This window comes from Pistacia vera, unplaced genomic scaffold (assembly GCF_008641045.1).
Source record: "Pistacia vera cultivar Batoury unplaced genomic scaffold, PisVer_v2 Contig108, whole genome shotgun sequence".
NCBI classification, from domain to species: domain Eukaryota; kingdom Viridiplantae; phylum Streptophyta; class Magnoliopsida; order Sapindales; family Anacardiaceae; genus Pistacia; species Pistacia vera.
The window spans coordinates 9,151-21,394 of record NW_022195115.1 but is presented as its reverse complement, the minus strand read 5'-3'; the positions used below and the strand labels follow the sequence as shown (position 1 = coordinate 21,394).

Here is a 12,244-nt window from a genome sequence, read left to right as displayed (position 1 = left end):
AGATAATTTAGTAAATTCAACTATTATTGAATTAAATTATTTTGACTTGTGAATACATCACTTATTTATACAAAAATTAAGTTATATAATAAGGAAACCTAATTTCATAATAATATTTAAAATCTCCTAGAAAAAGGAAACATAATATTGTTTCACAATTAAGGAAACATATTGCTTGCATTCCATTTTGCGCTTCAACATTAAGGTCTCTTCTTTTCCTCAAGTTTAGTTCGTTTCTCCTCGATTTCATATCCAAATATAATTTCCTTTTTGTTTGATTTGTTGTTGCATTGAATTTTGTTTATCATCGATCTGTTTGAATGAGTATGAAGACTTGATGAGAAAATTATACATAGGTTTCCTTGATGTTTACATGCATACTGGAAACATCTCGTGGAAAATAGGAAAAAACTACTTCATTAGTTTATATTGTTCATAATTCATTGTTGGACAAAGTAAACTGAGAAAAAAAAAAAATCAAAATTTCGTCTAAATTCATTGCTGAAAGTTTTATCACTTTACCAAGTTGATTAAACTTAAGCGGAATGGGTTAAACATGTTCATTTGTACATTTTGGGTTGGCTCATTCAACATCAACATAAGCAAAGCATCCAAGGCAAAATGTAGAGCACACAAAACATTTTACATGGTTTGGGAGCCAACCTACATCCATTGGACCTCGTTCAGTCGAAGCCTAATCCATAAACATTCATAGTTCAATTACAAAGCCAAAGTTAAGCATCAATTGTAAAACACTCCCTATTATAACAACACTTCAAACTTCACTTTTTGGTTGAACTAACTACCATAACTAGCTTTTCATCAGGATACCACTTGGAAAGCCTTGAGCTCCACTCAAGCTTCAACACCGAAGATGCACTTCAGCTCCAATAGCTGAAATCTCATTAAGCATCATCATCATCATTAAAGAAACCATGTTTAAATAACACTCAAACAAGGGTTAACAAGGTATTTGTAAGTCTACCAAAGCATAATGGAACCTAACCAAAATATGAAATAAACCTCTAAGAATTTGCAAGGAATAACAGATGATATTTATGTTCGAAGAATAATGCAAGGTTGAGGACGAATATATATGAAAACTTGCTCAACAATGCAAAGGGACAGCCACCCAACAAGCTCTTCTCATGTTTAGCCATTTTGGGAAAGTTTTCACCAAACTTTCTTAGGACCACTATAAAGCCAAACGAATTTTCTAGTACATCAAATGAGCTAATTACATGTGTACATGGACCACTTACACATCTCTTAGATAAGAATAAAATCCTAACATCAAATAGAGACATAACATGTGTAAAAGAAATCTGGCTGAACGAGTGTCATCACACGGATAGTGAGGGTCATAACATTAGAATACCATAAAGCGATTGTGCATAAACAGAGTGATGCTACAAAATCAAAAATCAATGTTACCACACAAAGTTCATAATATGACAAAAATACTTATAGTTGCTTTGAAAAGTTACAAAATATTGTTTTCAGAAGTTTCTCAACACGAGAAAAATTAATCCCAACGTAAGAAACATAGTCGAAATTTAAATTAAATCAAGGCACCCACCTGAAAAAATGATTATTTCAAAGAGTAAGGCTCACCCTATCCCCCTTAGCTAGGAGTTATATTTTCAACCTTTCTTTTAAATCCTTTTCCTTGTTCTGTCGAGGTTTATAGAAAAATAAAAAGAGAAAATGACTATAAAAAATGAATGTATGTGTTTTGTGCATGTTAAGGGAGATCTTAACAGCACTAGTGACGTTGTTATTGATATGTATGAAAGAATTCTTGGTCAGTTATTTCCAATTGAAAGAAATTCTCACTCTGAACTTGACAGATGATTAACGCCTCTAGTTTCTACAATAGTATCGACTGAAAGCTAGAGAGATGGTATGGTTTACATATTTGCAAATTTAGATTCCAGCAATGAATGCAATGATCAGTGAATTTTATTTTCTTTTTCTTGTATAAGGGAGCTAACTGCACTATTGTAAAACTATAATTTTTATATATGTTCTTAATGCAATGTCCTTAACAATGGGGAATAATTTACTTACAATACTTGGTAGACATTTATTAAAAAAAAAACATTTAATAAATTATAAATTCATAAAAAGATGGATATAAATTCCTCGCTCATTTTCAAATAATCACTTGTTCTACTGATATATATGACATTCCCTTCCATTCTAAATTGCTGCTACATATATATAGATCTTTTGACAAATAAATTAATAAGAAAAGGAACTGGTTATAAAATTTTCAACGAGCTATCACATTTGAAAGGGTTACCTCATTAATAGAAGAACCTTTTCCAGATGTTGGTGAAGCCTGATCGGATTTTCCCACAAACCGGCCAACAGAAAATGCAGGTTGGGCCGGTTTAGGTAGCGTTATATTATCACTTACCAACATAACAACTATGGATGACATTATAGGTCTATCTAGTGGATCTTCTTGAACGCATAATAATCCGACATGGATATGTTTCAAAAATTCAATTGGAACACATGACTGCACCATTTCAGGGTCCATTAGCTCTAAAGCATGTCCTTCACGCCATAACTTCCATACCTAAAAAATCATACAAGCAATTAATAATTAATTGACTAAATTGGTGTATCAGTCATTAGAAGTATATAATTCTTAAAAGGCAGACATAGAGCTGTTACATACATAACTAAGAAGGCTTTCATCATGTTCTGAAAGGTGAAATCTAGTATTCTTTCTCCCACTTATAATCTCCAATAGAAGAACTCCGAAACTATAAACATCTGATTTAACTGAAAATATTCCGTCCATTGCATACTCTGGAGCCATGTATCCACTATTAAATATTCAAGAAAAAAAAAAGGAAAGAGAGAGAGAGAGATTAATTAAGTACTAAACCATGACATCTATCAATATGTATCTTAGAAATTGCAAATTTCTAAGAAGCAAAGTAACAGAAAACATGATTAGCCTAGTTCATAATGTAACATTTTCAGGTGATAAGGTTACACAAGTCATCTATCTTACAGACATCTGTATTTCAAAAAAAAAAAAAAAAAGGAGTATGGATGTTGTTAGGTGATGTTAGTAAGTAGTTTATGACACCCAAAAAAATTAAAACACAAACAAATTTAGTCAAACTTTCTTATCTCAAAAACAGTGAATTTTTTAGTATTAATGTCTACCTACGCCATCTAAAGAGAGTCCATATTTTTTACAAAATGCAAATGTTTTCACCTAAAAGTTTTTATGAGGTTTCACATACAAAGCAATTTTTTTTCAAAAACTATTTTGATCACTAAGGAATGACTTGTAAGTTATGCATATTTATATACTTACTATGTTCCAACAATTCTATTGGTATTAGCTTCATTTTGATTTCCACCAAATATTCTCGCCATTCCGAAGTCTGATATCTTTGGATTCATATCATGATCTAACAAAATATTACTAGTCTTGACATCACGATGAATAATTTTGAGTCGAGAATCCTCATGCAAATATAAAAGGCCCCGTGCAATTCCATTAATGATGCTCATGCGTCTTTTCCAGTCTAGTTGTATATCACTTGCTGAATCTGATAATGAAATTATCAAAATTAACTTAACCAAGATTACATATTTTTCCTTGCTTTCAGAGTAAGCAAAGGAAGTAAAGAAATATATATATAGAGAAAAAATAAAAATAAAAATTGCATTTAGGGCTTTTAAGAGGCAAACCAAATAGGTGCACATTAAGGCTCTTGTTGGGCATGTACTCATAGATGAGCAGAGATTCTTTTTCCTCTAAGCAGCATCCCATGAGTCTCACAAGATTTTTATGTTGTAATTTGGCAATCAAGGTAACTTCACTCTTGAACTCTTGTAGTCCTTGCCCAGATGTTCTTGAAAGCCGCTTTACTGCAATTTCCTTACCATCTGCTAGAACTCCCTGAAAACAAATCTCCATTGTTACCATCAAACAAAAACATATAGAGCCTATTTAAGGAAAATAAGTACTTATCCGTTATACTTCTTTAGTTTATATTGATAGTAATTTGAAATTATATGTTATGATGCACATAATTCATATGATAAGCACAAATCTGTGAAATATCACTTGAGATACAAAAGTCGTATATAAACTCGAGATATTAAACATATAATTATTAAAAGTACACGAAGTTTGAATTCTAGCTCTATACATCACAACGTGTGGTTACTGATATTATAGAAAATTAACATTATTTATTATATCCACCTATGAGTAATGTAATATCAAAATTTATATTATAACAACAGTATCAGTTGTAATCCGAAGTCATGAACCAAAATCCACAGACAGAATTAGCTCTCTTATTATATTAAGTAATCAATATGATACAAAATTAGAAGCTTAATATTAAGATTTACCATATAATTACCTTGTAAACAGCGCCGAACCCACCTTCTCCGAGCTTGTTTTCATAAGAGAAATGTCTTGTAGCCTCGAGTATTTGACCTAAAGGGAAAATAGGGAAATCTTGAGATTCCACCTCATGCTTCGCTCGTAAAATATTTTGCTCATCTCCTGAGCGAAGCACTTGAAGTGCTCGCCTTTTTGCTTTCTCCTCTGCAAAGACATACTGATCAATCAATTTCCATTCAATAAAAGAAACAGGTAACTAAAATAATTCTTGTTATGGACGATTAAAATAAACTATGATAATACAAAATTTTGTATATAAACTAATGTGATATAATAGAGTGAAAGTGTATAAAAATTAAAAATTTACCTAATATATAAAAAGGAATATGTGACAATAAAAGAATAATGACAATGGAAATTCATGCATAAAAGTTTTATATATAAATGTATGTAATTATTATTACTCAGACCAGAAAAGCCACTACCTTTATATCTTCTCCATATACGCAGCAGGAAATGACCAGAGAGCTTGAGTACCAGAATTGCTGATATAATTGTCCCCATTGCAAACCATACTGCTTGTCTTCTTTTTCCTCCTATGTCGGGGCAAATATTTTCAACTTATTATGAAATAATCTACTCTTTTTCATAATCTGTTTTATCGAAGGATTTTAAAAGTAGGTATTTATAGCTTTTAGATTTTAAAATCAACTTTTAGAAGATCTAATTTTTTATATTAATAATATAAAAAAATTTAAAGACAGACATATGAATTAAATTAAAAACTTTACGATTATAAGAAAAACAAAATCTTGGCTGGCGGTATTGCCAACCAATAGTCGACTGCGGTTGCTGACCAATAGCCAGCCGCAGTTTCCAAAGGCGTGTCCGGCAACACCACAAGCACCATTAAGTTCTTCGTCTAGCGATCTTTGTCGTGATGATGACATTCTAGTCGATGGCAGGATGTTTGGTTGTAAGAGGCTAACAAAGCTTTGGCTAAACTTTGGTGACATCACGACTGTGTAGATCACCAAATGACGAAGTTGATGGTGTCGACAATGTCACCAATCGTGCCTCCTACTATTGCCTAGCAACACTGCTGGCCAATTTTTTTATTATTTAAAATTTTAATTTAGAAAAAAAAAATATTATTAGTACATTATAAAAATCAAAAGAATTTATTAGAATAAAAACTTATTATATTAAATAAAAAAAACCCTTTTTGGTCATTTTATACATACCAAATTCATTTTCCTAAAAGCAAAAGTAAATTTAAAATTAATAAAAAAAAAACAGCACATAGAATATTTCTAAAGTTGATTATATTAAAAGCCGGTTCATAAGTGATTAAGAGATAAACTACAACAATCTCAAACTAAACATCTTGTCAGAACATACAACCAGCGGCGGAGGGACAAATTTTCAGAAAACGATATAATTTATAATTTTCAGCGTAATGATAAAAATTAAAACTTTAATCATTATTAATAAAAAAAAATTATTCAATATAATTACAATTGTTTTCGACACGTTTTAAAGTTTTTGAAAACCATTCTTATCAATACTGTTACATAAATCAAATCAAACAAATGATACTAACCAAAAAAAAAAAAAAAAAAAAAACCATAAAAATCCTAATTTCCTAAAGGTAAACTAAATTAAAAACCATTTAGAATAGAATTCCTAGGATAATAAGGAATTAAAAACCATAATTTATTAAGTTTAGAAAAAAAAATATTTGCATCACAATTTTTTTTACAAGTAATGACTTCAATTAAATTTCTGTAACATGGGTCTTATTTATTTATAATCTAAGTACGAAAGGTTGACTTATTCGGAACCCTTGGATGTATTATTACCTTAATTTTGACAATGATTTGGATTTTGAAAAATACCAACTTTGAAATTTTTTATATTAAATATAAAATTCATGACATAATCAGAATAAATCATTGGTGTCCATCACTAATTAAGAGAAATCGAATTTGGTAATAAGCCCTACCGTTAATGAGAAGAAATATTATCCTTTATTATTTTATACAAAAAATTTATTAGAAAAATAAAATATGGCATAATACTTTACCTTGAAACCCTGTCTCAGAACCAGAAGCTGGCGGAAATAGACTCACAGGTGGAGGTTCCAGTTGCGGCGCTGGTTCTAATGTCGAAATAAAGGATTCATTAAAAAATGGATACAACTCATACCGGGTACTACAGCTGGGAGTCAAGACTCTTCCTCCTTTCTTCCCCTTACAACACAATGGTAACTCAGCATTAGATGCTCGAAGACATGTAAAACAATCTCTACTTGACAGGTCCGGCGTACACTGCACAAAACCATACAACGTTTCATTAACTCTAAAGTCCTCCTTCGCTCCCACGAACTTATCAGGTGAATGAGCAGCTTTGCTCGCAGCTGCGTTCATCAAACTGAACACTGAATCATCAAACTTGTCAGGTTCCGTGACATTTTCGGTGTTTGGAATCCAAATACTGGGATTTTGAGCCACGCTAGAGAAGAAAGACTGGTTTGAGTAACGTAAATGGCACTCGTCGTACCATATTAAAGCTCTTTTTTGAGTAGTGCAAATTCTGGTTGCATTTCTTATTGCATGAGTAACACAGTCCCGGCAAGCGGTGGAGTTGAGATCGGGACGGCAAAGAAAGAGGCCGAAGACCTCGTCAGGAGCCTGGCCTGCGGTGGCGTTGCGGAAAATGACTTGGGAGAGTCCATTGGAGATGTTGAAAGTGGCGTTGGAAGAAAGAGAAGAGAAGAGAAGCTTGAGGTTGNCCTGTGACGACAAGAAGCGCTTGCATTGAGTGTTTGAATTTGATAGACCTTAATGTACTGAGGACAAAGTATAAGGGGTTTGAAAAGTTTCCCATTTCTAATAAAGATGAATTTATTTTCTTTTAGGGATAACGACTTACACATACGCAAGGTTTACCGAAACGACAAGTTGGTACCCAAAAGGTTTTGAAACGACAAATAGGTACCTTCCGTCATGTTTTGTTAGTGATTTTCGTTTGATAATAGTGAAAAGACTAGAATGCCCTTGAAAGTTTGATATTTTAGTTTTTTATAAATTTAAAAATTTCTAAAAAACCCCCTAGTTTTACTAATTTAACTAAATACCCCAATATATAAAAATTTTGTAAAATAACAAAAACATCCCTGCCACTCGCCACCCGCAGTGTCAGATTCTGGCCACCACCGCCAGAATCTGGTCGGAAATTGCGTTACGACATAGACCCGTCAGATCTATGTCGTAACACGTCGATCTGGCCGTCGACGTCGCAGATGGAGTTTTGTAGCCTCGACGGCCAGATCGACACGGTACGACACAGATCCGACGGGTCTGTGTCGTAACACAATTTTTCGGCTAGATTCCGGCTATGGTAGCCGGAATCTGGCACTGCGGGTGGTGGGGGTGTTTTTGTTATTTAACAAACTTTTTATATATGGGGATGTTTAGTTAAATTAGGAAACCTATGGGGTTTTTTAGAAATTTATAAATTTATAAAAAACTAAAATATCAAACTTTCAAGGACATTTTAGTCTTTTCACTATTAATAAACAGAAATTACTAACAGCACATGACGGAAGGTACCTGTTTATCGTTTCCAAACCTTTTAGGTATCAATTTGTCGTTATAGCAAACCTTGGGTATGCGCAAATCGTTCGGCCTTTTCTTTTATTAAACTTTCTTTATTACTTTTGCTAATAAAAATGACTCACCATTTTCAATATCAATCCATTTATAGTACAATCACTATTGTTCTTTCATCTTGATTTTAAAACCGATGTAAGCTTTCTCACCATGAAAAAGTAAGAATTGTTGAAAGACAAATATCTATAAAATCTCTTACTAATGGCAATCACAAATTTCAGGATCATGATTTGTAGCTCCCTATGTTCCTTTCAGTTTTGTGGTTATTATGTTTAATGGTTCAATTATCACTTTTCAATGAGACATATGCAGCATGATTAAAGCCCACCATGATTGGCCCAAGGTTTTCAAGTTTGAAAAGGTCCTTTAAACCTGTGCAATTATTGTATTGGATCATTTAGGACATTATTAACGTGGCATGTTCCTTGTTATGACCTTTATTTTTAGAAGTTTATAGTTCAACATTATAAGTTTACGTATTGATATTATGTACAAGTTTATTGTTGTTATTACTATTATTATTATTCTATCAATACAAAGAGAAATGTTCCCACGATTTTATAATTTAACAATCCTTGTTTAAAGGGAGAAAATAAAAAAGTCAACAGAATTCAATTAAAGTACATTGAATGGTAGTAGCAGAAGACAATTTTTAAAACCCTCAAAAACTCAAGTATAGTTTCAAATAGTGATTCCCACAAACACAAACACAATGAGAGCTTCTCTGCAACACTGGTGCTCTTCTTTTTGATTCCCACTTCACGCCCTTCCTTTATTTCATCACTTTCATTTTTCCTCTTGCACGTTGTTCTTACTTTCTCCAACACCAATCAATTGTTGCAGAAAGCTTTTTGTTTTTTTGAGTGTAATCTCCAACTACCCAACTCAGATCTCTAAGCAGAAATGGTGGCAGAACCTTGGATACTCAAGATGGGAAACCAAGTAAGTAGCAATCTTAAACACGCTCTCCTTCTTGAACCTTCTTCCAAGAAAAAAAAGAGCCCAAAAAGCCATGAAGCTAAACACTTCATTGGGATTCTTTCTTTTGAAGTGGCTAATGTCATGTCAAAGACTATTCATTTACATAAATCTTTAACAGATTCAGAGATCTCCAAGCTGAAAGCTGAGATCTTGAACTCTGAGGGGATTAAGTACTTGGTTTCAACTGATCAAAATCATCTTCTTCAGCTTGCTTTAGCTGAGAAGCTGGATGACTTGAACCGGGTTGCTAGTGTTGTGTCCAGGTTAGGGAAGAAATGTTGTGAACCAGCTTTACAAGGATTTGAGCATGTTTATAATGATGTTATGACTGGAGTTATTGATGTTAAAGAATTGGGGTTTTTGGTTAAAGATATGGAGAGTATGGTGAGGAAAATGGAGAGGTTTGTGAATGCAACTGCCAATCTGTATAGTGAATTGGAGGTTTTGAATGAGTTGGAACAAACGTCTAAGAAGTTTCAACAGAATCAGCATGAAGAAAGTCGTAGAGCGTTTGAGCAGAAATTGATTTGGCAGAAGCAGGATGTGAGGCATCTTAAGGAAATTTCGCTTTGGAATCAGACTTGTGATAAGGTTGTTGAGTTGTTAGCTCGGACTGTTTGTACAATTTATGCTAGGATTTGTGTTGTTTTTGGGGAGACTGCTTTAGAGAGGGACATTCTTGGGTTGAGTGAGGAACATTCTGTTGTGGTGAAGGATGAATGCAGACAGGTTTCGGGTCACGTCCAAGTGGTTTCAGGGCCATTGAAACGGGGTCTCAGCAGGCGTAGTAGTAATGGGTATCATTCAGGGTTAATTGAGAAAGGTGGACTGGAAAAAAGGGAGATTAGTTTGAAGTCTCGGATTGACTCAAAGAGAGGTGAAGTAGCATTTTGTCGAGTGAATGACTTTAACGTTCCGTGTGGGGCTAGCCCTGGAAGGCTTTTTATGGAGTGTCTTAGTTTAAGCAGTTCAGTTTCGAAGTTTGATGATGATGGGATTGATTGTGAGGAACGAAGTAGTCAAATTTCAGGCTGTTGCAGTGTTGGTAATGGCAGTTTAAAGAGAGAGCCAATTCATTCTGGTTCTTTTGTCCGGAGTCAAATCAGTGTTCCTTTCAGCGTAGATCAGAGACAGTCTATGTGTGGCGTGACAAACGGTGCTCATTTTGCCCCCAAAAACAGATTGACCGCATATGCTTCTCCCTCTACTGTGGGTGGTTCTGCTCTTGCCTTGCATTATGCAAATGTCATAATTGTCATAGAGAAGCTGCTTCGTTACCCTCATTTAGTTGGCGAGGAAGCTAGGGATGATTTATATCAGATGTTGCCTGCAAGCTTAAGAATGTCTCTCAAGACTAATCTCAAGTCTTACATCAAAAATTTGGCAATATATGATGCTCCACTTGCCCATGATTGGAAAGAGACCCTTGATGGGATACTGAAGTGGCTTGCCCCACTGGCTCATAATATGATCAGGTGGCAAAGTGAACGAAATTTCGAGCAACAGCAAATTGTGACGCGGACAAATGTTCTGCTGCTGCATACACTATATTTTGCTGACAGGAAAAAGACAGAAGCAGCCATCTGTGAGCTCCTTGTTGGCTTGAATTACATATGTCGCTACGAACAACAGCAAAATGCCTTATTAGACTGTGCCAGTAGTTTTGATTTTGAGGACTGCATGGAGTGGCAATTACAGTATGGCGCTTCTTATTTGAATTGATTACATTGTTGGATGTGTATACCTTAAAGAGTCATGTAGAGCATCTTCCTCCACTCCTGATACTTGTATGAAGACACAGATGATAATTTAACAAAATGTGAATATCTGAGCTTTGCACACACTAGAATTTATATTATTGAAGACCGGAGTTGAGTGATGTAATTTATTGCAAGGTACGAGAAGTTTTGACTTCTGAAGTATATAATTCCAGTTATATATGGAAAAGAAGTGTAATTCTTCTCTGTAGAATGTGTTTATATTTCTGTTTATAATTGTTTTTTCTTCTGGAAAAATATGTGTTTTCTTTTTCTACATTTAATTCTTCTCTGTGGAAACACATTGATCCTCTGCTGGTGATTGGTTCTTCTTGATTGACTGCCTTATACAAAACCGATGTTGTAGATAAGTATTATACTGTACCAAACTGATGAATGCTGTGGCTAATATAGACTTAATTTTGTCTAGTGGTTGATTATGAGTTCTGCACTGAATTTTTTAAGTAGTGGCAATGGAAATTATCCAGATTTAAGTTTGAACAGAGAAATTTCCTATTTAGTTCAAACTTGATAGTTATTCTGTACTTTATGGGACATTATGGAACGATAATAGCCTCACTGATCCGGAGAAAAGACGCAAATTAAATTCCCAACTTCATTTTATGAACAGAGAAATTACTCTTCATCTTTCTGGGCATGTGTGATGTGAATGAGGCTGATATCAAACCATGTGTCTTTTTGGTTGAACTTCATTTCGACTGCATCTCTTAGTAGTAATTTTAATATCATTATAACTAATCGTATGAACATTTTAGAAAACATCTTGTGGTTCTGTCCATCCAAAACTTGAAGGAGGGTTCTTATTCTTGTGTGCTTGAATATGCAGTAAATCTTGATAATCTTCATTGGCGATCACTACCTGCTCAAGGGACATTATTCTGGTGGCCATCACAGTTGCCTATTTCTGCTATGGTATGAATGTTGTATCTTGAACTAACAAGGGTGTCACTAGATCCAATCCAGACATGTTAGATGCAGTTAACCATGTCCATTGTAGCCGAATAAATACTTTCAATTACTCACTAGAACAGAATTATTGAATGTAGTAAATTAGTCTGATTCTTGAAGGTTACAAAAATTATTGCAATTTGGTTTGTGTCTCGAGGTGTGAATAAAGTAGTGACAACAATATCTTAATCATGTAGATGAAATTTAAGTCTTCATCATTCAGAACTTTAGAATCACATGCACTCTTTTTTGACCCTTACATGAGCTTTTCATTTCTGTATACAGCTGTTAGTGAGCCCCAGAAAAATTCAGAAGTCCTGACATCTGTGTACCTATGCCATTTTTTACAGGCACTGGCACATATTGTTTGGGATTTCATGATCGAACATTAGAACTGATGTTTGTATTTGTATGGTTTCTTTTTCCAAACCTTCTTTTTATTGTTTTGGCTCATGTTTAAGTGTGTATTGTTG

At 33.9% G+C, this 12,244-nt stretch overlaps 2 protein-coding genes across 3 annotated transcripts; one reads left to right on the top strand and one right to left on the bottom strand.

Annotated features, from left to right (window-relative positions):
* Nucleotides 1-2,275: 2,275 nt before the first annotated feature.
* LOC116133553 (cysteine-rich receptor-like protein kinase 10) lies at nucleotides 2,276-7,328 on the bottom strand. Its single transcript, XM_031419245.1, has 7 exons — nucleotides 7,325-7,328; nucleotides 6,477-7,232; nucleotides 4,407-4,594; nucleotides 3,724-3,934; nucleotides 3,344-3,581; nucleotides 2,690-2,840; nucleotides 2,276-2,587 (listed from the first exon to the last, which is right to left on the bottom strand). Exons 1-7 carry the CDS (start codon nucleotides 7,326-7,328, stop codon nucleotides 2,276-2,278), a joined length of 1,860 nt encoding a protein of 619 aa, XP_031275105.1.
* A 1,405-nt stretch (nucleotides 7,329-8,733) lies between these two features.
* Nucleotides 8,734-11,860, top strand: LOC116133434. Of its 2 annotated transcripts, XM_031419149.1 has the most exons (2): nucleotides 8,734-10,745; nucleotides 11,661-11,860. In XM_031419149.1, coding segments are annotated over exons 1-2 (1,779 nt in total). In that variant the 5' UTR covers nucleotides 8,734-8,967; the 3' UTR covers nucleotides 11,662-11,860. The 2 variants fall into 2 exon arrangements, with proteins under 2 accessions (XP_031275009.1, XP_031275001.1); XM_031419141.1 differs by lacking the exon at nucleotides 11,661-11,860 and having other exon boundaries at nucleotides 8,734-11,226.
* The last annotated feature ends 384 nt before the right edge of the window (nucleotides 11,861-12,244 follow it).

Bases quoted from the DNA above. Each gene is read 5' to 3' on its own strand.
- LOC116133434 (XM_031419141.1), top strand. From the start codon at position 8,968: ATGGTGGCAGAACCTTGGATACTCAAGATGGGAAACCAAGTAAGTAGC.